The following is a 23,236-nucleotide window of genomic DNA, read 5'->3' on the forward strand; positions in this document are numbered from 1 at the left end:
TTTGCGCTCACTAAGCCAGCAGCCAAAAATTGATTATAAAAATAGCGTTTTAATAAAATATGATAATTAATTATAACAACAATGGCGTTTAATGCTTCATTTAAATATTTACAAATATCACTTTCACTAAAACTAGTTTGATCAACTAAAAACAATGATAAATGTTATTTAAAATTGCCTTTAAACAAAAGATTAATAATTAAAGCTGCACTTTAATCATTATTTGAAGTAGTTTCAAAGGTACAAGGCACTTATGAAATATGATTTTGAAAATAAAACATTGATTTAAAAGTAACTTCATAACTTTAAAACTAGCATACCCAGACCAGACAAGACTATAAAGTGTTTATTTTAAATGCTATTATGAATTAAAAATAAATACTATCTAAATATTTTTTTGACTATTTGTTCTGCAAAGATGGTGCGACATTCTTCCCAAACACATTTTCTTTGTATTTCAGCTTCTCTACTTTAGTGGGATCATTTAGAACTTCATCTTCTACTTGTCTGTCCACTCTCTGGTCTTGAACAGCCTCTGAAAAAGTTTATTTCAATGTGTAAAATAGTTAAGTGAAAAGTGCAGTTTCTTTACAGACAAGGTTAATATTGCTCAGGGATAGCCATAAAACACATTACAAAATATTGAATTTCTGTTAAAAAATTATAGGTAACATTTTTTGGCTTGTGCCATTACAACACAAAGCTTAAGAAATCAATTATAAGCTTACTAGCTTTTCGCCCGCGGCTTCGCCCGCGTGGAATTTTGTCTGTCACAGAAAAACCTTATCGCGCGCGTCCCTGTTTCAAAAACCGGGATAAAAACTATCCTATGTCCTTTCCCGAGACTCAAACTATCTCTATGCCAAATTTCATCAATATCGCTTCAGTGGTTTAGGCGTGAAAGCGTGACAGACAGACAGAGTTACTATCGCAATTATAATATTAGTATAGATTGAACTTATTAAGCAGCAGTTTCTTAAGTGCAAATACTTACTATTAAAAGGAGTATATCTATCTGATAGAAGGCTTTCTAGATTATATCCTATGACGCCGACTACGGCTGCTATTGGTAAGGTAATGTATGGCGCGTTCGACCGAAGGAACTGCATTAATATTGGCCACATCTGAAAATAATTACTTATCATTAATGGAATGCAAGTTCAGAAGTGATAAATAAAAATCTTCGAATAGAGGTTATACACATAAAGTTACGTAAAACATACTTACTTTATAGAATTTAAGATAAATATGTATATTGATTGTTGTTCACGATCAGTAATTACTACGTTGGCACTTAAAATATTTAATTGATTTAAAATATCCCGTTTTGGTTGCCGATTTTGTTGTTCTTTCACAAATGTCAAAAAATCTGATTTGCATTTGGCATTTTAGTATTATGTTCAGAAACTGAGCACGACTTTTTATTGTCTTGGAAAAGTCGTTATCATATCTGTTGCATTAAATTTTTGTATTTACACCATGGAACATAATTTATTTTTGTTCCGGGATTTGCATAGATCATTTGAAGGTTAAATAAAAAAAAACTGTGTCAAAGTCAGCTGTCAACTGTTTCAAAACATAACCTCAAATTCCTCAAATATTTATTTACGTTTTAAACATAAAAATAGCTATGTATTTCTAATAATAGTCACTCAAGACCTAAAAAATGCTTAACTCTAATTCGCTGCACCGCTGTTTGAGGTTTTGCCTCCGCAAACCTTCAGTAATCGACGCAAATCTTTTCTACAATGGCGCAGTTTTCGTGCGACACAAAACAACGAAAGTTAAGACCGCTAGCTCAGTGTATAGGACTATGAATATATTTGATAGGAAGGCCAAGATGCTGCAGAGGGAACGGTCGGCCCAAAGAGACGATTATCACCAGGTAGAGCATATTAGAGAAGAAGTAGGATGGAGGACTGCCGACAGGGTTTTTGATATAAAAAGGACGTTTAAAAACGCTGTGGAACTCGGTAAACAACATTAATTACTATTACAATGACCTACTCATCTGCAGTCCTGAATTTCAAGCTAGTGTTCCTAGATTTGGATCTCATAAAGGCCTAGTGAAGTGTGTTAAATTTTCAAAACTAGATCATCTATTAAAACAACCATAATGATACTTATTTGGACATCCTACACAATCCTAAACAGTACATTAAAAAAAAAATCAAATAAAAGCACGATTGCATGTGTTTTTTATACATTAGTTTAGCTGCTTATAAGTTTTGCTCCATAAAGGTCTCTATTGTTAAAGTTTTTATTCAATATTATTCCAGGGGCAAGTCGTGCGTATGTCTCCCGCCATTTTCTCCCAAACAGCGTGGAGAAGGTCACGCTGTGCGACACATCACAGACTCACTTAGACAAAGCAATCGTTGGTGACGGAGTCCAGTTCGAGAAGATTGTTATGGACGAAGAGAACATTGATGTAAGTGCTTTAAATACAGCGTGTGGTGTAAATAGTGGTCCAAAGCAATGTAAATACTGGTATGTGGTACTTCAGTGTACAGTGTATCAACCCCTTTGCTTTGGACCACTATTTACGACACACACTGTATACTAACAGTATTTATTCAACAATAGAGCCACCTTGCATATTTGATTTAAAAATAAATATTTTTTTAGTTCTTTCTTGCTGAATAAATATTGTGAAATGGGAATAGGCCTTGATGCAGTATAGTTCCACGCAATGTGAAAGGCTTAAACCCAGCAATGGACTGACAAACGCTGAAAATGATGATCTATTCCCAGAAAAAGTAGACAGCTATAGTCTGGTCGCCGAGCACATAGAATTTTGTCTAATGACCCCAAGCTACCCATCCCTATCGCTCGCGCGTAATTATGTTGCTGTCGCGCTCGCACACTCACTGCGGGCGCCCGTCGCACAGTCGTGACAGCAATATAATTACGCGCGAGCGATAAGGATGGGTAGCTTGGGGTCATTGGACAAAATTCTACGTACTCGGAGACCAGGCTTTAGTATAGTCTTTTATTAAAACAATAATAAGGTTTGTTTCAGGCACCAAAAAGTTTTTCTTTCTGTTGAATACCTACACATGTCTAAATATTTTTATTTATTGCTATTTCAGTTTCCAGACAACAGCATAGATTTATTTGTGTCGTCGCTGGTTTTACACTGGGTGAACGACCTGCCTGGATGCTTTGACAAGGTCATGAAATGCCTGAAACCTGATGGGGTAAGTTAATTAATATTATTATAAAATAGATAACTTTAATACTTATCTTGTTTAGGGGCCGCGCATGAGCGCACTGTACATGTAGACCCATTGAGAACTTTTAATAATTTTCTTTTATTTAGCACTTTTGTATACATAGGTATATTATTATTGGTGATACTGGAAATTAATTTGAAATATTTAATAAATTTAGTTTAATATAGGACTTTCAAAATAATTAGGACAAAATAATACAAATACAAAAAATAATTAGGACAAAATAATGTTTCAAAAGTTGTTGTTCAGAATTTAAGGATTGTAAAATAAGAAAAAATGGCTAAAACTTTTCTACTTTTAGTGCACTTTTTTGGAGTATTTTTTTATTTATTCAAGTGCAGGCTGCATTCAAGTCAATCTAAGGCCGCTTTCACATTAGGGCGTGAGAATCGCGACAGCAGCGCGGCAGCGGCGTTTTTATAATGTGAAGGCACGCATCCGATGTTGTAAGTGTAGTATGAAATTAGAAATTATCGGCAGCGCCTGTTGCGCGTTTGTCGCGCTGCTAAAGTCGCCTAAATGTGAAAGCGCTCTAAAAATAATTAAAGGAGACCCGTGTTCAGCTGTGAATGTCTTGTCTGAAATGATGATGAAACCTTCTTTTCTCCAAAGGTGTTCATGGCCACAGTATTCGGCGGAGACACTCTAATGGAACTCCGCCAAGCGTTACAGCTGGCCGAGACGGAGCGCTTGGGGGGCGTGTTTCCGCACATATCACCGTTCACCAGGATCCGGGACATTGGGGGGCTCCTCAATGCGTGAGTGATTAATATCCTTAGCAAGAAGCTGTGCTTGTAGACTTTATACGGGACAAGCGGCTCACTACTTTCCGAGATTTCGTGATGAGTGAGTCAGTCAGTGACCTTTCGCTTTTATATTATTGGATGAGTGTGTTTAATAGGGGATGTAGGGGGCCTGCCCATTGCGTGTAGTAGTGAGGGATTTGATGATCAACCACATAAAGTAGCTAAGATGAAATTGCTTCCACCCCAGTGCTTGTGCTCGGGACCAAGGTCCAGTTGTATACTATCGGTTTTGCAAGACCAGTCAGGGCAGGAAACTCTGACACCGCGATGCAGATTTTGCAGGCGCTTGTATCAGCGCCATCTGTTGGGTGACGACTACCACTAGTCTGCAGTGGCGCGTCGATAGATGTCGCCACAATACTATTGAATGTAGACACTGAGAAGTATCGATATGGAGCAGAGACGGAGCGCCTGGGGGGCGTGTTCCCGTAAGTTTCATTTACCTTTTTCCCACATAAGCGGGTAATCTATATCTATAAAAGCTAAGGTCACTGATTGACGGACTCACTCATCACGAAATCACAGAAACTACAAGTGCTAGGAGCCTCAAATTTTGCATGGGGGTTCCTTTTAGAACTTAGGTGCTCACTAAGCTAAGATGGAATTGCTTGTGCTCGGGACCATAGTCCAGTTTCTAATATCAGTTAGGGCAGTGAACTGAAACCGCGATGCAGGTTTTGTGTCAGCGCCATCTGTTGGGTGACGACTACCGCTAGTCGATAGATGTCGCCACAATACTAATAGAATTTAGACACTGAGAAGTATCGATATGGAGCTGAGACGGAGCGTTAGGGGGGCGTGTTCCCGAACGTGTCTCCGTTCACCAGGATCCGGGACATTGGGGGGCTGCTCAATGCGTGAGTGTATACATAATATCCTTAGCGACAAGCTGTGCTTACATAGACTTGTGATCTATGTTTATAAAAGCGAAAGGTCACTGATTGACTGACTCACTCATCACGAAATCTCAGAAACTACAAGTGCTAGGAGCCTCAAATTTTGCATGAGGGTTCCTTTTAGAACTTAGGTACTCACTAAGACGGGATTTTGCAAAAGGATTTTACGAAACTCCACCCCTGAGGGGCTAAAACGGAATCCACGCGTACCAAGTCGCGGGTGGCCGCTAGTTCCGTATAATCTTATATTATTAATATTTTTTCTCTCTTTCTTTCTTTCAAAAATTTGATGATCAACTCTCAGAATAACAGTCCCATAGTCCAGTTGTATACTATCGGTTTTCTAATACCAGTTAGGGCAGTGAACTGAAACCGCGATGCAGATTTTTTGTCAGCGCCATCTGTTGGGTGACGACTACCACTAGTGTGCAGTGGCGCGTCGATAGATGTCGCCACAATACTATTGCATTTAGACACTGTAGAAGCAGGCCTGTTCATCTCCGCGAGTTTACATCGAAAACAAAACATGCACGATGGCCCACCTACAGGATACTATTCGACAAGGCCTCACATTCGCGAAGTAAAACTTCTGTACGTAGTACTTATTATTATTCTGTGGTAGAAGTATCGATATGGAGCTGAGACGGAGCGCTTGGGGGGCGTGTTCCCGCACGTATCACCGTTCACCAGGATCCGGGAATTAGTAGGGCTTCTCAATGCATAAGTATTTTACTGAGGGACATATATAGGGGGCTGCTAAATGAGTGTGTGTAATGGGGACGCGCGCTAAATGAGTGAGTGCAATAGGGGACATAGGGGGGTGCTCAATGCTTGAGTGTGTTTGATTGTGGACATCTAATAAATTCAACAGTAGTGTGAGATTTGATGAGCAACCACAAAAAAAAGCTAAGTTGTTGGTATTTTTTTGTTCAATATAAAGTCTACTAGTTACTCTTTTAATATTTGCACGCTTCCTAGTTCGAGCAAATTTCAGTGAAACCTACCAAATCTATGTAAGACCACTTATGTGCTTGGAATTACGCAAATAAAGAAATTTGATTTGATTTGATTTAAGATGGAATTGCTTCCATCCCAGTGCTTGTGCTCGGGACCAAGGTCCTGTTGTATACTATCGGTTTTCTAATACCAGTCGGGCAGTAAACTGACACCGCGATGCAGATTTTATGTCAGCGCCATCTGTTGGGTGACGACTACCACTAGTCTTCAGTGGCGCGTCGCTAGATGTCGCCACAATACTATTGAATGTAGACACTGTAGAAGTATCTAAAACGGTATACACGCGTACCAAGTCGCGGGTGGTCGCTAGTCTCGTATAATCTTATAATTATTATTTTTTCTCTCTTTGATGATTGACGATGGTGATGATTTACAAAAATTTGATGATCAACTCTCAGAATAACAAATAAGGCTGCTCAATGCGTGAGTGTATACTTGTGACGCGCCCCGCGACGCATCGACAGCCCTAGCACCGAGCACGGAGATTTTGACAACCCTACGGCTGCGCGGCCGCACGCCGCACGGACCGAGCTAATATATGAGACGGCGGCGACCGCGGGCGCCTAGCATTCGCTCGGGAGCCATTGCAACAGCCAGACGTTCGCGCGCGCGTCTATCGTTCCCTCGGTTGCATTGCACAGAGTCCCTAGCGAATTGCTACCCACACTGTTCCCACTAACCCTAACTGTTCGACTCTGGCTTGATTCGATACCTCGTTAACTCGGTCAGGTGATCTAATTGTCGATTCGAGACGTTCTATCGTTGATAGCCTATCGGTTCTCGTCCTTACCGAGTAGTGCATGTGATACTCATTCCCGACCTGCGGTAGCAATCCCGCTGCCACCCTTCCTGAACTTCATACCCCCTCGCCACGTAGGTCCGACGCCCTTTCCCAGTGGTATCATACTCATCAGAGGACTTTGGTCTCTGGCTCGAGCTATTGAACCACGTCCTACCCCCCTAGTTATAAGTATCCAAACTAACACTCGCTAAACCTCGCACAGGGCGCCGCCCCTCTCGCGGATACGTAAACTAGTCTCGGGACGCGAACCGGGCGCGTCGCTATCCCTCTTGTCGTAATAGATTTGCAATTGTGGAATAACTTGTTCATTATTCAAATAATAGTAATTTAGAGTCAGTGAAACTAGAATAAGTAAACTATTGTGGAACCTGAATTATAGAGTGCCATTGTGTTATTGATTGTGCGTTTCCTTGGTCGAATATCCCTGTAGGCATCCTGGATAGGTACACATCCCTCATCGCAGAAAGCGAACTGGGACTTAGTACTAAACAGCGGGGTGTCAGACTGAGCTAGCTAAGACGCCCCGTTGCAATGGCGCCCAACTAAATAACCCACGGAACCTACAGGGAACACCAGATCGCTAGACACAAGCGAAAGACCAAAAGGAAAGCAAAACTTCGCACCAAATTGGTAATCACACATGTCAGAACCGACATCTTGGATATACAAACTCAAGAAGACAGAACTTGAGAACGAGTGCAAAAGAAGAAACATAAAAACGGAGAACAGAACCGTACAAGAACTGAGACAGAACCTCACAGAAGTACTCAGAACCAAGCAATCCCGTCAACCAGTCCAGTCCGCCAGTAAATCCGCCGAAAACAGTGAGTCAGAAACCGATTTTGAAGACACAGAGATGCACCAAAAGCATTCGCTCGGGAGCCATTGCAACAGTCAGACGTTCGCGCGCGCGTCTATCGTTCCCTCGGCTGCATTGCACAGAGTCCCTAGCGAATAGCTATCCACATTGTTCCCACTAACTCTAACTGTTCGACTCTGGCTTGATTCGATACCTCGTTAACTCGGTCAGGTGATCTAATTGTCGATTCGAGACGTTCTATCGTTGATAGCCTATCGGTTCTCGTCCTTACCGAGTAGTGCATGTGATACTCATTCCCGACCTGCGGTAGCAATCCCGCTGCCACCCTTCCTGAACTTCATACCCCCTCGCCACGTAGGTCCGACGCCCTTTCCCAGTGGTATCATACTCATCAGAGGACTTTGGTCTCTGGCTCGAGCTATTGAACCACGTCCTACCCCCCTAGTTATAAGTATCCAAACTAACACTCGCTAAACCTCGCACAGGGCGCCGCCCCTCTCGCGGATACGTAAACTAGTCTCGGGACGCGAACCGGGCGCGTCGCTATCCCTCTTGTCGTAATAGATTTGCAATTGTGGAATTACTTGTTCATTATTCAAATAATAGTAATTTAGAGTCAGTGAAACCAGAATAAGTAAACTATTGTGGAACCTGAATTATAAAGTGCCATTGTGTTATTGATTGTGCGTTTCCTTGGTCGAATATCCCTGTAGGCATCCTGGATAGGTACACATCCCTCATCGCAGAAAGCGAACTGGGACTTAATACTAAACAGCGGGGTGTCAGACTGAGCTAGCTAAGACGCCCTAATATATAATATATAATATCCTTAGCAAGAAGCTGCGCTAACGTAGACTTGTGATACGGTAGGGGCGATGGGTGAGCCAAATGAACAAATCAATTAAAATATTTTAAACCAAATTTCAAATTCAAATTAGTTTATTTCTTTAACTTAGCCTAGTTCAGTTATAACTTGTTGGAGCTTCCTGTTAAGCAACAGATGTTGCTTGTGCTAGGAAGCACCGCTCTTCCATATTAAGAAAAACAGTATGTACGGGACTATTCCCACCTCTCGTTCCCACCGCTGCAGTTCCTGTGTAGTCAGAATCTACAGCTTGACCGCCAATAACCCAACCAGTGAAGGGCAAGTTTGTCCCGGGGGAAAGTTAACAGTAGGTAGGTAAATTTATTTTAATTGAGTTGCATTTTGTTTAATTTGCATCTGGTAAATAAGAGAGTCGTGCTCCTGCAGTGGAGACTAACTAACGTATTCACAAACATTACTATGAGGTCTCACAGTGCGCGTGGACGTACAGGGTGACACACGAACCAATCACAGAGCTCTATTCAACGTTGTGCGTTCGACAATGTTAACAGCATTGTTGTGTTCCGGCAGTTAGAGGTAAGATAGCCAGTTCCTCCGTGGTTGAGGATTCCGGGTGAAGCTCGCTTCCACCTTCGGCCTGATCGTCACTTACCATCAGGTGAGATACAGGCCAAGAGCTTCCTCGTTGTGGATAAAAAAAAACCTGACGGAAAGTGATGATTTTCCCAATAAAATAAATGACTTCTATCTTCCATTATAGAAGCGGCTTCACCCTCCAAACAGTCGACGTAGACTCCATAACCATATGGTACCCATCAGCCTGGCACGTCATGAACGACATCCGAACTATGGGCGAGTCGAACGCGGCGTTTAATCGCCCGCTGCGTTTGTCGCGCGACGTGCAATTCGCCGCCGCTGCGATTTACGAAGAAATGTATGGGAAAGTGAGTATTTATGTTATCACTAGCTTTTGCTCGCGGCTTCACCCGCGTGAAATTTAGTTTGTCACAGATCGTCATAAAGCCTATATTGTTATTCTGGGTTATAAACTATAATACTGCAAAGTTTCATCAAAATCCGTTCAGTAGTTTTTGCGTGAAAGAGTAACAAACATCCATCCAGACATCCAAACTTTCGCATTTATAATATTAGTAGGATCATCATCATTTAATTTTGACTGTCCATAATGTTCGCCTGTTTTAGATCTAGAAGTCGCAAGTTCGATTCCTAGCAGTTCGTGACACCGAAAGTAGCCAAAAAGTTCGCAACACGTCTTTGTTACAATTGAATAAGGTTTTGTTTATTTATTTATTTGATCACTAACAAGGTTACATTGCAGCATTGACAAGAAACACAAAAACGTCACTTACGCCCGTATTCACAAACGATGCTTGCATAAGTGAAGCAGCAAATCGAACGCACAGCGTTGAATAGAGCTCTGTGATTGGTTCGTGTGTCACCCTGTGCGTCCACGCGCACTGGGAGACCTCATAGTAATGTTTGTGAATACGGGAGTTAATTTGTTAATTGCAACAGTATTAAAGGTGAACAACATGCATTATAGACAGCAACTTTTTGGCCACTTTAGGTGTCACGGAACTATTTGACGAAGACTAATATAAATAATTTTATAAATTACCTTATAAATATGCCTTTAATTTATTCCAGGAAATTCCGGAGCGCAAAACCCGCGGCGTTCCAGCCACGTTCCAAATAATCAACTTCCTAGGCTGGAAACCAGACCCGTCACAGCCTAGACCGATGGAGAGAGGCACAGGAGAGATGTCTCTTAAAGATCTCCATAGGATAGACGAAATCATTCAGGACACCAAGAAAATACCACTCTCTGATGAGGATATGAAGTAAATTGGTCACTTTTGTGACGAATTTCTGCGGAAGATTAGTCACACATCTATGTCAGATTTCTACAGAATATTGGTTACATAAACATGACAATTTATGCAGTGAATTGGTCACGTAGTTATGACGAGTTTCTTCAGTGAATTGCTTACACTTACACAACTGTGGCGAATTTACTTAAAGAACTTTAACTCATATTGTCTTTCTTTAATGTAAAAGAGAGGTACAGGAGAGATGTCTCTTAAAGATCTCCACAGGATAGACGAAATCATCCAGGACACCAAGAAAGTACCACTCACTGATGAGGATATGAATTAAATTGGTCACATTTGTGACGAATTTATACGGAAGATTAGTCACACATCTATGTCAGATTTCTACAGAATATTGGTCACATATCTATACATGACAATTTATGCAGTGAATTGGTCACGTAGTTATGACGAGTTTTTACAGTAAATTGCTTACACTCACACCACTGTGGTGAATTTACCTGATTAATTTTTACCTATAATGTCATTAGTGTAAGAGAGATGCACAGTAGAGAGAGATATCCTTTCAGTCAGATTTCAGTTGTCAGATTTCTACAGAATATTGGTCACATAAACATGACAATTATGCAGGAATTGGTCACGCAGTTATGACGAGTTTCTTCAGTAAATTGCTTAAACACACCACTGTGGCGAATCTATCTGATGAATTTTAACCCATATTGTCTTACTTTAATGTAAAAGAGAGGTACAGTAGAGATGTTTCTTAAAGAGCTGCATAAGATGGATGAGAAAATCCAGGACACCAAGAAATTAATGCTCACCGATGAGGACATGAAGTAAACTGGTCACACTTGTGACGAATTTCTGTACATTCGTCACACTGTTAAGACGAATTTCTCAAGTGTATCGCTCATCCCTCCCTCTATGACAAAAATATCCAGTAGATTGGTCACACAATTTTGACGAATATCTCCAGTAAATTGGTCACATGGCTATGACGTATTTCTGTAGTAAATTGGTCACATTTATGACGAATATCTTTAGTAAATTAGTCACGACTGTGACGAATTTATCCAACAGATTTTTAACCATATGTCTTCGGTGTCAGTTTCAAAACTGTTCCCACCATCTGACGTAGGTATACCGCGACAGCACAACCTACTAAAGATGAATATTGTCGTCAATTGATGTTGATCCTTATACTCCAGACATTAAGGTCGAAATCATTTTGTATTAGGTCGATGAGCTGACGATATTATAATAGTGTACCATACATGTTGTTGTTAGTTGTTAGTAATAATAGAATGAGATTTATTTATTGTAAATAATAAAAAGGTTTTTTGTTTTAAAGCTTTTATTTTTAATCTTTGGCATTTGTCTTTAATTCCGTACGATCCAATAAGGTTTATTTCAGAGAAACTCGGAATTTCGTAAATACAGCGTTTATTATTTTAAAAATACTTTTATACAAAGCAAAACACCCGCCATAGCACACGAAATGAGAGAGACAGAGCATCACAGTAAGTGCTATCGTTTTTATACTTTTCTAACTGTCCCGGCGAACTTCGTACCGCCTATGTTCGTCAGAAATAATGTAGGATTCTAATAGTGAAAGAATTTTTCAAGTCGATTCAGTACTTTCGGAGTCAATTCAATACTAATAAACAAACAATAAATCTTTCCCATTTATTTTAGTGTAGACAGTTGGCAACACTGCTGCGAGTGAGAGAACCTTACTATACAGTGGCGCCATCCTGTAGGCTGAGTGTGAGTTTACATCAAATGTCCTCACTAGTGAACGCGTTTAAAAAATGTATGAAAATTTTAGTTTTTGAACGTTTCCCGCTAGGGGCGCTGTACAATCCGTCATACATTTAATGTCATTTTTTGACGCGCTCACTAGTGAGCGCGTTTGATGAACACTCACAGTAGGCTCTCTGGTGAGGGTAAATACGATAGCCTTTTCATTAATTCCATTTAAGTTTCTCAAAACTTAGAAATTATAAAAGATCTTCCTATGTTAATTAAACAGACTGCTTCTTTTTTTTTAATTATGTTTTATTTTTTTTACCTTCATTGCTATCTGGGGGCACAGAAAATGCCTCCGCTAAGTCAAGCTTACATTCCCTTACACTATTATTTTTATAATATAATATGTACACAGTTCTGAGAAAGACCTCGTAGGGCTCGCCACCTCCAAGTAAAGTGTCAAGTAGGCTACTCGTTGCTTAATCAGGTAAAGCCTGGTCCGTGAGCACGTAGAATCCCGTCCAATGACCCCAAGCTACCCATCCTTATCGCTCGCGCGTAATTATATTGCTGTCGCGACTGTGCGACGCGCGCCCGCAGTGAGTGTGCGAGCGCGACAGCAACATAATTACGTGCGAGCGACAAGGATGGGCAGCTTGGGGTCATTGGACGGGATTCTACGTGCTCACGGACCAGGCTTTAGTCATCATCATCATTTCAGCCACAGGACGTCCACTGCTGAACATAGGCCTCCCCCAATGCTTCCCATGTTGCCCGGTTTGTAGCGGCCTGTGTCCAGCGCCTTCCTGATACCTTGTGGATGAATCAATCAGGAAGTACTACTCATAAGTAAGTACTTAGAACTTTACTCGGAGATCGTGAAAGAGATCCTGAATCTATTTCCTAGACTTAAGATTGAAATTCAATGACTAAAATATTTGCCGCAGACCACAGACTTTCAGTTGGCCGATAAGTATTAACCCCACCACTGCTTCGGGACAATAAAGGGGCCAGTGCTGAGAAGTAGCAGCGCCTGTCCAGAGTTGACTTACACCAGTCCGGTAGGTATTTGCTCACACTTCCTGCACGGTCCTCAAGAAATTCCAGACCCTCCAAACAAATTCTTACACCGACCTGCGGATGTCCCGTGGTTCGTGCGTAACACGAATCTCCATAGAGATTTTGAGATCCCATCGATTGATCACTTTATGAAAGAAGCCTCTCGCCGCTACCTACTTTGATAAAGCGATCAACCACAAGAACCCTCTTATCGTTAGCGACGCCACGTATACACCCCAGAAAGATGTCGCTGCCCAATACCGACGACCTAGGCGTGTCCTAGACGACCCGGACGATCCTCTTACCGAATTTCTGAACACAGACATCACTGCCTTAAGCACGCCAACTACTCCACAACACAGTAGCTCGTTTCACCGTACTCGCCGGCGAGTACGAGGCCCTGCCTTCCATTTCGGACGGTACAGACATGTACCGGGCCGGTTCTCCTCAATCCGTCCCCCGGACACGGCCTGAGCCGAGGTCCGAGCCTACCGTGGCGTCCTCAGGCCGCGTCCGTAGTTCCCTCCATCGGGCCCAGTAGAGTGAGCCCGCCGTAGGCTGGACTTTGGTCCAACACCGCGGTGGGCAACCCTCTAGTTGGGTTCGCCACTGATCGGGCGCCTTATGCGCTCATTACGGCCCGATCGTCAAGCGACGCGAAGGGACAGAAGGGAAAGACGGACCGACGATCGCCAAACGGCTAGAGTATTTCTGTACTCGCCACTCTGCCCGGTGAAGCAGGAAAAGCTATTCAAGCTACCAGCGCGCGTCCCTTAAAAAAAAAGACGCGCTCCACCACAGATATGGATTAGAGTAGATACAGCAAGTTGCTCGTCAAAGCGTGCCATTCCGATATGTCCAAATGGACATACATGGTCGAGTGATGTTCATGTAATCCGATTACAATAATCGGTTACGATGATTTTACGAGAACAGTAGTACGAACACGGTAGATAGAAAGAAGAAATTATTTACGGATTGAGAATTATAATTGACAGCACAAGAAACAAATAAATCAAGGTCAGTGATCGCAGTAGGTATACGTCTATGTATACGACGGCACTGGATTTTGTCGTTTAGAAATATCTTCAAAACTAGGTACCTGACTTAGCTTTATGAAAGAAAACGTATTATAGTATATATTGGCTATAAGCTTGAGTAGTCTTTATTTTATAAAACTAGGTCAGGTACTAGGATATTTAAAACTATGAAATTAGGTAGGTATGAATTACTAGTAGTACTATTTAACGCAATGGACTATCGATCATTACTTTGATATACATTAAGCACAATAAAAATGTTATTTGAAAATAAATAATATAGAATGACGTTTACCACTACAAAATTATTTTAATCAACCCAACAAAATATCAGTTTTATCGGAATTAATTAACTGTCGAATCGAGTCACACGATATCATTCGATGACTTTGCTATTGCAGTACGATGATACGATTATTTTTATGTTGCGGCAATCACTAAAATTCGCTAAAATGACACTAATGACGTTAAAAAAGTGGCACGCTCGTCTTCATACAAATTTTTTGACAAGCTGCATCTATCCATATCTGTGCGCTCCACCAATTTTATTTTCGGTCGAGGGAAGCGCGGTGTGCGGGGAGTTTGATCCGAGCAATCCGAGCGTCATTATTGTAGTGTGTGTGTACACTCATGGATGATTAAGCGTGTACCGATAACACTCAAACATTCGCGGAAGAATGGTGGGGCGCGTCTTCGTGGATGAAACGATCTATGAAGTCGGTAGCCTGCGGGTTTTACTTAAAATTAACTATGAATGGTTCTCAGTACCATTGAAACAAAGACGTTTCCATACAGGCATCCTAAATTAAACTAGAATTAAGTCTAACTGGAGTATATGTTGTATTTCTCCAGAGGTTCGTACGTCCATTCTTCGTCAGAATTATAAACAGGTTCTTCAGGGTACTCCTCGTATATTTCTTCTGGAAATGAGAGTTTATGATTAATTTACTTAGGTAGGTTACTTCTATTAACTAAAAACAAAGTGAGTATTTTGTTTTGTTGTTGGTTCATATTGAGACTGTGGGCTGAGTGTGAGTTTACATAAAACGCTCTCACTAGGCTCTCTGTAGATACGTATCTATTTGAAAAAGTTTATTCAATGTGAGTTTCTTAATTGCGCTAATCTTTTTCGTATCTAACACCTCGCTTTTGTAACAGAGCGTCGGTGTGACGTCACGTCATGCCAGGTGCGCAGTTAACTTGATAGAGTTGTACATAGCTCAACATGTGAATTACTATACTATACCTTGTACTGGTGGCCTGTGTGGTAGCGGCTTAGGACGTGATGTGACTGGAGGAGCGAAGTGTGTTGCTGAAATAGATTAAATTGTGTTTTAAAACTACAACAATTTTCATAAATTAATGTAAATAATATTATGTAAAATTATGCTAGACCTACGAGTAAAGGTCATAGCAGACATATCAACTCGGAAGGGGATCAACACCGTATCGCCTTTCGCGAGCTGTCACCGCTTTTCGCGCGCTGTCAATTGCGAGGCGAGGCGTTTACGTTACGGTGCGAAAAATGCGTTGAAGTTGAAGTTTCATACAAAGGATACTGACCGCCTCGAGTTGATACGGTTACGATCCCTTTCCGGGTTGATAAATGTGCTACGTCCTTAAGTACCTAAGCACAAATTATAAGGAGTTTCTTCTTCTTATCTAGTAACTTGAAAATTTATTAGACTTACTTGGTCTCTCAAATCTAGGAGGTTCTGGGTTGGGTGGCGCTGGTCTCTCAAACCTTGCAGGCTCTGGGTCGGGTGGCGTCCATTCTTCGTTGTAATACGGTTCTTCGTCATATTCTTCATAAACTGGTTCTGGAGAAATAATTTTACTATAACAAACTATTCCTACTTACTTGAAAAACAGTAAACCAAAGGAAGAACTCGAATGAAAGTGCTTTGGGAGTAAATAGATAAGGATGGGGACGTATTTTGTGATTTATCGAGAGCTTTCGATTGCGTTGTCCACGAAAAAAACATGAAGTAAGAAGTAAATAATCGCATTAATTGTCTCAAGATCCAGGAAAATTGTAATAACCTAAGGCCCTACAGACAGGTTGCAAAAAGTAAAATTGATCGAACTGATTCCCTTGGAGTTCCGTTACGTATGGGTGTGTATCAGGGTACTTTATTGGGACCTATGTTAATGGTGCTAAATTCAAACTATAAAAAGTTTGTAAGGGACATCAGTGTCGATCGACTTAAAAAATGTAGACCTAAGAAAGATAATATTGACGATTCTATGGATTACCTTCCACAACTTCTCTGGGAGGCGGAGGGAGTGGTTTACTCATTTCATGTGGATGCATTTGTGACCCTGGAATGAAATTATGGAATAAAATTATTAAGGTAGCAGTTTCTACTTTGAGGATGGATTGAAGAAAATGTAGAGAAGAATCATTAACTTTACAGCGAGAATATTCTCACAATGATTGTTATTTTTGGAGTCAGTGCCAGCTAGCCAAAGTTAAAAATACATTACAAAATTTCCCTTACAAAATTGATTTGAAATTCGGACGCAATTATTTTTACTTTCTGATGCATTTTTCCATCAGACTAGTAGGTAATAGAAGGAAGAATTTTTTAGCAGATACCTTACCTGGATTCTCAAACTTGGGGGGCTGCGGATTTTGTGCCTTTAAAGGTTTCACAGGAGGCACATGGGCGACCGGTTTGAGAGTTCCTGGAGCCCCTATCGTTGTAGGAGCTGTCTTAGGAAGCACAGGTATTGGCTTCCCTGGCGCGAAGGATTTAACTGGTGCATTTGTCAGTCGCTTTTGAGCCGTAGCTGGTTTAGGGGATGTAGCCCTTTCTGATAAAGGTTTTAGAGGCGGATTGGGTGGCTTGTAACCAGATGCTACTGGTTTTGATGGTGGGTTAGGGATTTTTGGTGCCGGTTTCACTGGGTTAGGGGTTTTGGGAGGGTTGAGAGGGGCTGGCTTCAGCCGCTGTCTGGGAGCAGGGCCCGGTGCCAGGCCTAGCAGAATAGCTGTAAAGACAAGTTGAGAGTTAAATTAGGTGATTATCCTTGCGGTGAAAATTCTTTATGCACACACATGGCTTGCGCTCATTCTTTGGTCAATTTAGCTTGCTAATCCATCGGGCTATGTCAGCGACTTTAGTTCGTTTACGGATCTCCTCATTTCTGACTCGATCTCGTAAAGACACACTAGCCCTTTTCATAGCACGTTGCAACTTTGAGCGTTTTGAGCTTTTGGTGATGATAGTAGTGATAACTGTGCTGACATAGCCCAACGGATTAGTATGCTGAAGTGGCAATGGGCAGGGCACATAATATAGTACGCAGAACTGACGGCCGATGGGGCAGCAAGGCTCTGGAGTGGAGGCCACCTACCGGAAAGCGCAGCGTAGGACGTCCACCCATAAGGTGAAGACCTCATAAAGGTAGCGGGAAGGCACTGGATGCAGGCCCCTGCCCGCTACCAACCGGCTATTGTGGAAATCATTGGGGGAGGCCTATGTTCAGCAGTGGACGTCCTATGGCTGAAAAGATGATGATGATGATGATGAGTAGTGATAAGTAGGTAGGTACCTGACTTTCCAGTGGGCAGCGGGTTTGGTGCTTCTGCTACGAATGGTTTCTGCTCAGGCTGATGCGAATTGTCTGCAGCTGAAAGGAGATTTTAAGTTTTAGAATACTTAATTCACTCGTAGTGTCGTACCTAGTATAGGACTGGACATGTTTTTCTTTCCTTTAATTATTTAAAGTCCTAGATGTAGTTTTGTTGGGCTATTTCCAAAGGTTTCTGTTGTTTTTATTTCCCACCGGGTCCATGAAATTTTAAAATTTTCATAGAAAATGCTTATTTATCTTTGAAAGGATTTTGTGAACCCGGCCTAAATGCCAGTTCTTAGGAAAGACCATGATAGGATCAAGAGGATGTGACAAAAGTGACTGAGTTTCTTCCATCATTTAAATGGCCAGTTATATTATATACAGAAAAGGACCTACATATTAATTTATGAGTGTTTCTTAGTAATTCATGCTTTTTGTTAGTGATTAATTAATTTCACCATTTAATCTTAACATGCCATAGTCATTCAGGTAAAAATCGTGCAGAATCGTGCGTATAACAATAATAACATTATTTTTAAGTACAACCAGTATTATTTTTCATGCGTTCCACCATGTAGATGACATTTGAGTAAGAACATTGTATTTTTCATGCTTCGGTGAATGCTCAATTCAATGCTCATTTTTTACCACGACTTGCCACAAGGGTACAACCCGATTGAGGTAACTGCGCACCTCGCTGGAATGCGACTCTCCCTCGCACTCACCCGCACGCCTCCCCCCGTTCGCCCCGTCCGTACCAGAGCGTCGAAGTGACGTCACGGCCGCCAGGTGCGCAGTTAAATCGAATGGGTTGTAACTTTACCCTGTCCAGCCATAGTCGGGTACAATCCATGCAGTTACCCTGTCGAGCCATAGTCGGGTACAATCCATGCAATTACCCAATTACCTCCGAAGTACTGTTTCCTTATACGAGATGGGATTGAGTGTTTCTTAGGAGGCGGCGGTGGATTGTAATTCTTTGGGACCCCCACAGATGCTGGAAAATATATCTGACAGTAGAAAATACAGTTTTTATACCTTCATTTGTCATTGAATCTTTCGTGTCTACTTCAAACTCTTGGTTTAAGGTTCAGTCAAACCAACGCGACCAGATGCATTGGTCGCCATCGCTGCACGCCGGCTGATCGCATGTGATCGCGTTGGTTTGGCTGTACCCAAGTCTGATTTCCATCGCTGCACGCCGGCTGATAGCGTGTGATCACGTTGGTTTGATTGAACCTTTAGTTCGTTCTTTCATGTCAGCCAAATGGCGTTTATGGTTGGACAAAGGTCTCCCAAAGAAGATTTAATTTTCCACAACGACCGATCTTGCGCTGTCCGCATTCGCGTGATTCTAGTGATCTTCAGATAGTCGGTCCACCTAGTGGGAGGCCTGCCCACACTACGTCTTCTTTGATATTTTTCATAAGTCACTGGACACGTTTAAATTAAAAATCTTAATTGTATCGTCTAAGATTGCCCTAAGGGTTATATGGTACTTGTAGCTTTCTATTGATTCAAAGTTGATGAAACTAACTCACCTTTCCTCATCTTCAAGATGTTGTTCAGTTCAGAGGTCACTGATGCTTGGCCGATACCTGGAGAATAAATAAAGCATTTACATTAAATATTCAAAATGTATATTTGGTACCTCGCCGCCACTATACTATTGTGATTAGCCCACTCGTAACACAAGCACATACAATAACCTAAGCCGTGTGATGATGACGGCAAGTAGGTATACATTTGTCACCAACCCCTACTCTTCCCGCGGGTGTCGTAAGAGGTGACTTAGGGACTACACATACCTACAGAGAACGGGCAGCAGCGCTCTCTGAAAAACATCAATCTTTTAAACAGCGATCTCCAACCCGCCTGCCAAGCATGGAGATTATGGCAAAACCTTCCACTATAGTAGAGGAGGCTCATAGTCCAGCAGTGGACTGTAAAGGGCTGTTGATGATGATGATGACAATAACCTTGTCGCACTAACTGTCCGTCTTCGAGACATGATGATGATGTGCAGTATATGTCTTAGTAAAAGGAAATAAAACTCACCAGCTCTAGGTCTGGTGAGAGTGCTGTTTTTAAATTGAGAGGCTTCTTCGATTGGTTGCAGCGGAGTTTTGGACAAGTGTGCCGGAGAAGCGCCTCTCTCTGAAAGAAAGAAAAACATGCTTATTTGATGCAAGTACATCCTTCCTTCATCATAATAATTTTAGCCATAGGACGTCCACTGCTGAACATAGGACGTCCACTGCTGAACATAGGCCTCCTCCAATGATTTCCATATTGACCGGTTGATAGCGACCTGCGTCCAGCGCCGTATTACCTTTATGATGTCGTCATACTTAGTACATCCTTATAAATTAAAATAACATTTAAAAATACATAACGCTCCTTCTGGTACAGGCGGATAACTAATCAACAGGGTTCGTTCGTACGCTTCGGCCATCATAGAACATGATCTGAGGCTTCGGCCAAATGACGTCCACTGCTGGACAAAGGCCTTCCCCAAGGATTTCAGCAACGACCGGTCCTGCGCCGCCAGCCGCGACCTTTACCAGATCGTCGGTCCATCTAATGAAATACATACCTCCTCTAAACCTTTTCAGGCTTCCCACCAATGACCCCGAGTCGTCGTACGAAGATGTCCTGTCTTGGTGGTGCGCAGAAGGATCAGCTGGAATCATTCATTATTATCATTATCAGGTGTTTTTTGTATGGTTTGACCATAGAGATATAGAGAGATGCCAACTAATGCGCAATGAACTCGGTGTTGTATTAGAAATTTACACACACAAAGTAATCAAAATGTATGTGCTCATTATGCACTGCGGTATCAGTGTACCTACCATGAGTTTACGTTAGGTGTGCTCGCTAGAGAGTACGTCAAAAATCTCTATGAAGATTTTGTTTCTTGAAAGTAGCCGCTAGGGGCGCTGCACAATATGTCATAAGATTAATGTCATTTTTTTACGCAGTCGCTAGCGAGCACACGTAACGTAAACCTATGGTAAGCACACAGTACTCAACGTTCGAATAATCTATAACTACGCAAGCAATGTCAACTGTTTACATTATGACGTCGCTGCTGTCATCATTGCATTCACGAGCAATGTGTTCTGTTTTTGGGCATATTGCTGCGACACGGCCACGCCCCCTTGTCACATCTCCCTTTAGTTTCTGTGATCTGGGAGTTTGACAGACTTGTGACGTTTGTTATTAGGGTCCCGTTTTTATCCGTTAGCTATGGAACCCTAAAAATGTTTCTGTTTTTCCAATCTCAACTGTCCCACCAGTTTTAATGCTTATTCCATAAACCGACTGTATAACCCGATTGAGCCAACTGCGCACCTCGCTGGAATGCGACTGTCCCTCGCACACCCGCACACATCCCTCATCCGTTATTAGAGCGTCGATGTGACGTCACGGCTGCCAGGTGCGCAGTTAGCTTGACCGTGTTATATGTCCATATGGCACCCTACAAGACAAGGTTCAAAACACAATTTCCTAAGGAACCCTAAAACATACCTTCGTGAGAATGAATTGGCAGCGGCAGAGGCGGTCTTTTACTGATGTTCGGCTCAGGACTGGTTTCCCTTTCTGTAACAATTCATTCAAATTAAATTTCTTTCCACACCCACCCACAAGGTGGACCGACGACCTCATAAAGGAAGGCGCTGGAAGCAGGCCGCTACCAACCGGCCTTTGTGGAAATCATTGGGGGAGGCCCATGTTCAGCAGTGGACGTCCTATGGCTGAAATGATGATGGTGATGAAATTTCTGTATTAAAACAAAAAAAAAAACCAGCCTGAGTAAAAGAAATGAACTGAAAGATACAAGACAGTAACAATGTTACTCGTTTGGGTATGACTCGTTGGGAACAAGTGAGGATTCCGGGTGAAGCTCGCTTCCACCTTGACTGATCAGATCATCACTTTCCATCAGGTGAGATGCAGGCCCAGAGTTGGCCCGTTGTGGAAGTCTTTAGTCAATTAATAGTCAGTAGACAATGGTTAATAGTCAATAGAGTCAATAGTCAACAGTCAAAAGTAAATAGTCAATGGTCAAAAGCCAATAGTCAAGACTCAATATTCAACAGTCAATAATCAATAGTCAATAGTCAACAGTCAAAAGTAAATAGTCTATAGTCAATGGTCAAAAGCCAATAGTCAACAGTCAATAGTCAACATTCAATAGTCAACAGTCAATAGTCAACAGTCAATAGTCAACAGTCAATAGTCAACAGTCAATAGTCAACAGTCAATAGTCAACAGTCAATAGTCAACAGTCAATAGTCAACAGTCAATAGTCAATAGTACACAATGACTATTGTTTACCTGATATTCGATTCAACGTAGGCCGATCTTTGGTCCTCGGCAGAGACCTTGGAGACTCTTTAGCATCAGAATCAGATCGGTTCTGGAAGCTTCGGTTCCCTGTTGAAGTTATCGTACATTTTTTACAAGTTTAATACTTAGCAATAAAGAAAAAATGATTATTTTTAAAAGCACAATTTAATGAGGGTATGATAAATAATACATCAATAAAGATATTTATTATTTACATTTTAATAAGGCATTGGATTTGTCTCATATTTGGGGAATACACTACGTTTAAATAGTCTTATTTTAAAAGGATGCCAACGATTAAAATCTCATCCTGTACAACCCGATCGAGCTAACTGCCTGCTCCTAGCTGGAATGCGACACTCCCTCCCTCCCACTCACCCCGCACACCTCGCGTTCGCCCCGTCCGTACCAGAGCACGGTAATAGTATTGTAACTTCATATAAACAGACGAAACGAGAATTTTCTTTCGAAATTCAAATCTCGGTATGCGCTCGGTATGCAAAAGTCGGGGATGTCGCGAATGTGCCGAATGAACGTCGGTAGCCAAGTGTTAAAAATAACAAAACTGATTGAATTTGACTGACAGTCATTTACGGTCAAATTGGTCAAAAACTAGTCAAATTTTCATTTTCAGTCAGTTTGATTTGAAATAAAAATTATATTGTATTAAACCAGCTTTTGCCCAAGACTTCGCTCGCCCGAAATTAACGTCACAGATCATTATGATTATTAAAGTTTCAAAATTATTTAAGTAGTTATAAATAAATTAAATCTACTAATCACAAAACAACACACATATTTAACCTATTCCATTCACAAAGTATTTTGTTTGTCTAACTAAATAAAAAAATACAATCACAAAACTAGATAGAAATTCTATTTTTTCTAAATTCTAGGCAGATGTAATTAAACTGGGTACTGTAGGTGGGCAGCCCTATCGCATGTTGTCATACTGTGACGTACCGCGCGACTGATGACATTTATTTGAAAAATATGGCCGAGTTGGAATACTGTATAGATAGTATTACCGTGACCAGAGCGTCGATGTGACGTCACGGCTGCCAGGTGCCCAGTTAACTCAACGGGTTATTAGTGTAAGTTTTTTGTACTTACGTTTTAAAGTAGGAATCGTGTTAATGGGTGGCACCGGTGGAGTTTCGTCGCCTAAAAAATACGTTTTGATATCAATATTAT

At 41.5% G+C, this 23,236-nt stretch overlaps 2 protein-coding genes across 3 annotated transcripts in view; one reads left to right on the top strand and one right to left on the bottom strand.

Moving 5' to 3' along the window:
• The first annotated feature begins 1,556 nt into the window (after positions 1–1,556).
• Positions 1,557–12,301, top strand: LOC135085688 (arginine-hydroxylase NDUFAF5, mitochondrial). The gene is made up of 6 exons (XM_063980495.1): positions 1,557–1,973; positions 2,280–2,431; positions 3,093–3,200; positions 3,849–3,994; positions 9,164–9,347; positions 10,072–12,301. Exons 1-6 carry the CDS (start codon positions 1,667–1,669, stop codon positions 10,267–10,269), a joined length of 1,095 nt encoding a protein of 364 aa, XP_063836565.1. The 5' UTR covers positions 1,557–1,666; the 3' UTR covers positions 10,270–12,301.
• A 2,341-nt stretch (positions 12,302–14,642) lies between these two features.
• The window catches only part of LOC135085639 (proteoglycan 4-like), a 75,955-nt gene continuing 67,361 nt past the window's right edge, over positions 14,643–23,236 (bottom strand). For both annotated transcript variants that reach the window (XM_063980412.1, XM_063980413.1), the window contains 13 exons: positions 23,156–23,206; positions 22,031–22,129; positions 21,221–21,292; positions 20,283–20,369; positions 19,745–19,843; positions 19,228–19,284; positions 18,594–18,683; positions 17,663–17,740; positions 16,709–17,098; positions 16,361–16,426; positions 15,796–15,924; positions 15,351–15,416; positions 14,643–15,024 (listed from right to left, as the gene is read on the bottom strand). In XM_063980412.1, the coding sequence (XP_063836482.1) occupies positions 14,927–15,024; positions 15,351–15,416; positions 15,796–15,924; positions 16,361–16,426; positions 16,709–17,098; positions 17,663–17,740; positions 18,594–18,683; positions 19,228–19,284; positions 19,745–19,843; positions 20,283–20,369; positions 21,221–21,292; positions 22,031–22,129; positions 23,156–23,206 (1,382 nt within the window). In that variant the 3' untranslated portion in view covers positions 14,643–14,926. The remainder of the gene's footprint in view (positions 15,025–15,350; positions 15,417–15,795; positions 15,925–16,360; positions 16,427–16,708; positions 17,099–17,662; positions 17,741–18,593; positions 18,684–19,227; positions 19,285–19,744; positions 19,844–20,282; positions 20,370–21,220; positions 21,293–22,030; positions 22,130–23,155; positions 23,207–23,236) is intronic.

This window comes from Ostrinia nubilalis, chromosome 29 (genome assembly GCF_963855985.1).
Source record: "Ostrinia nubilalis chromosome 29, ilOstNubi1.1, whole genome shotgun sequence".
Taxonomy (NCBI): Eukaryota; Metazoa; Arthropoda; class Insecta; order Lepidoptera; family Crambidae; genus Ostrinia; species Ostrinia nubilalis.

Excerpts from the sequence above, each read along its gene's own strand:
- LOC135085688 (XM_063980495.1), top strand. The coding sequence starts at position 1,667 with ATGCTTAACTCTAATTCGCTGCACCGCTGTTTGAGGTTTTGCCTCCGC. Across the intron at positions 1,974-2,279 it reads TAAAAACGCTGTGGAACTCG|GGGCAAGTCGTGCGTATGTC; the intron begins GTAAACAACATT and ends ATATTATTCCAG. Across the intron at positions 3,201-3,848 it reads AATGCCTGAAACCTGATGGG|GTGTTCATGGCCACAGTATT; the intron begins GTAAGTTAATTA and ends TTTTCTCCAAAG.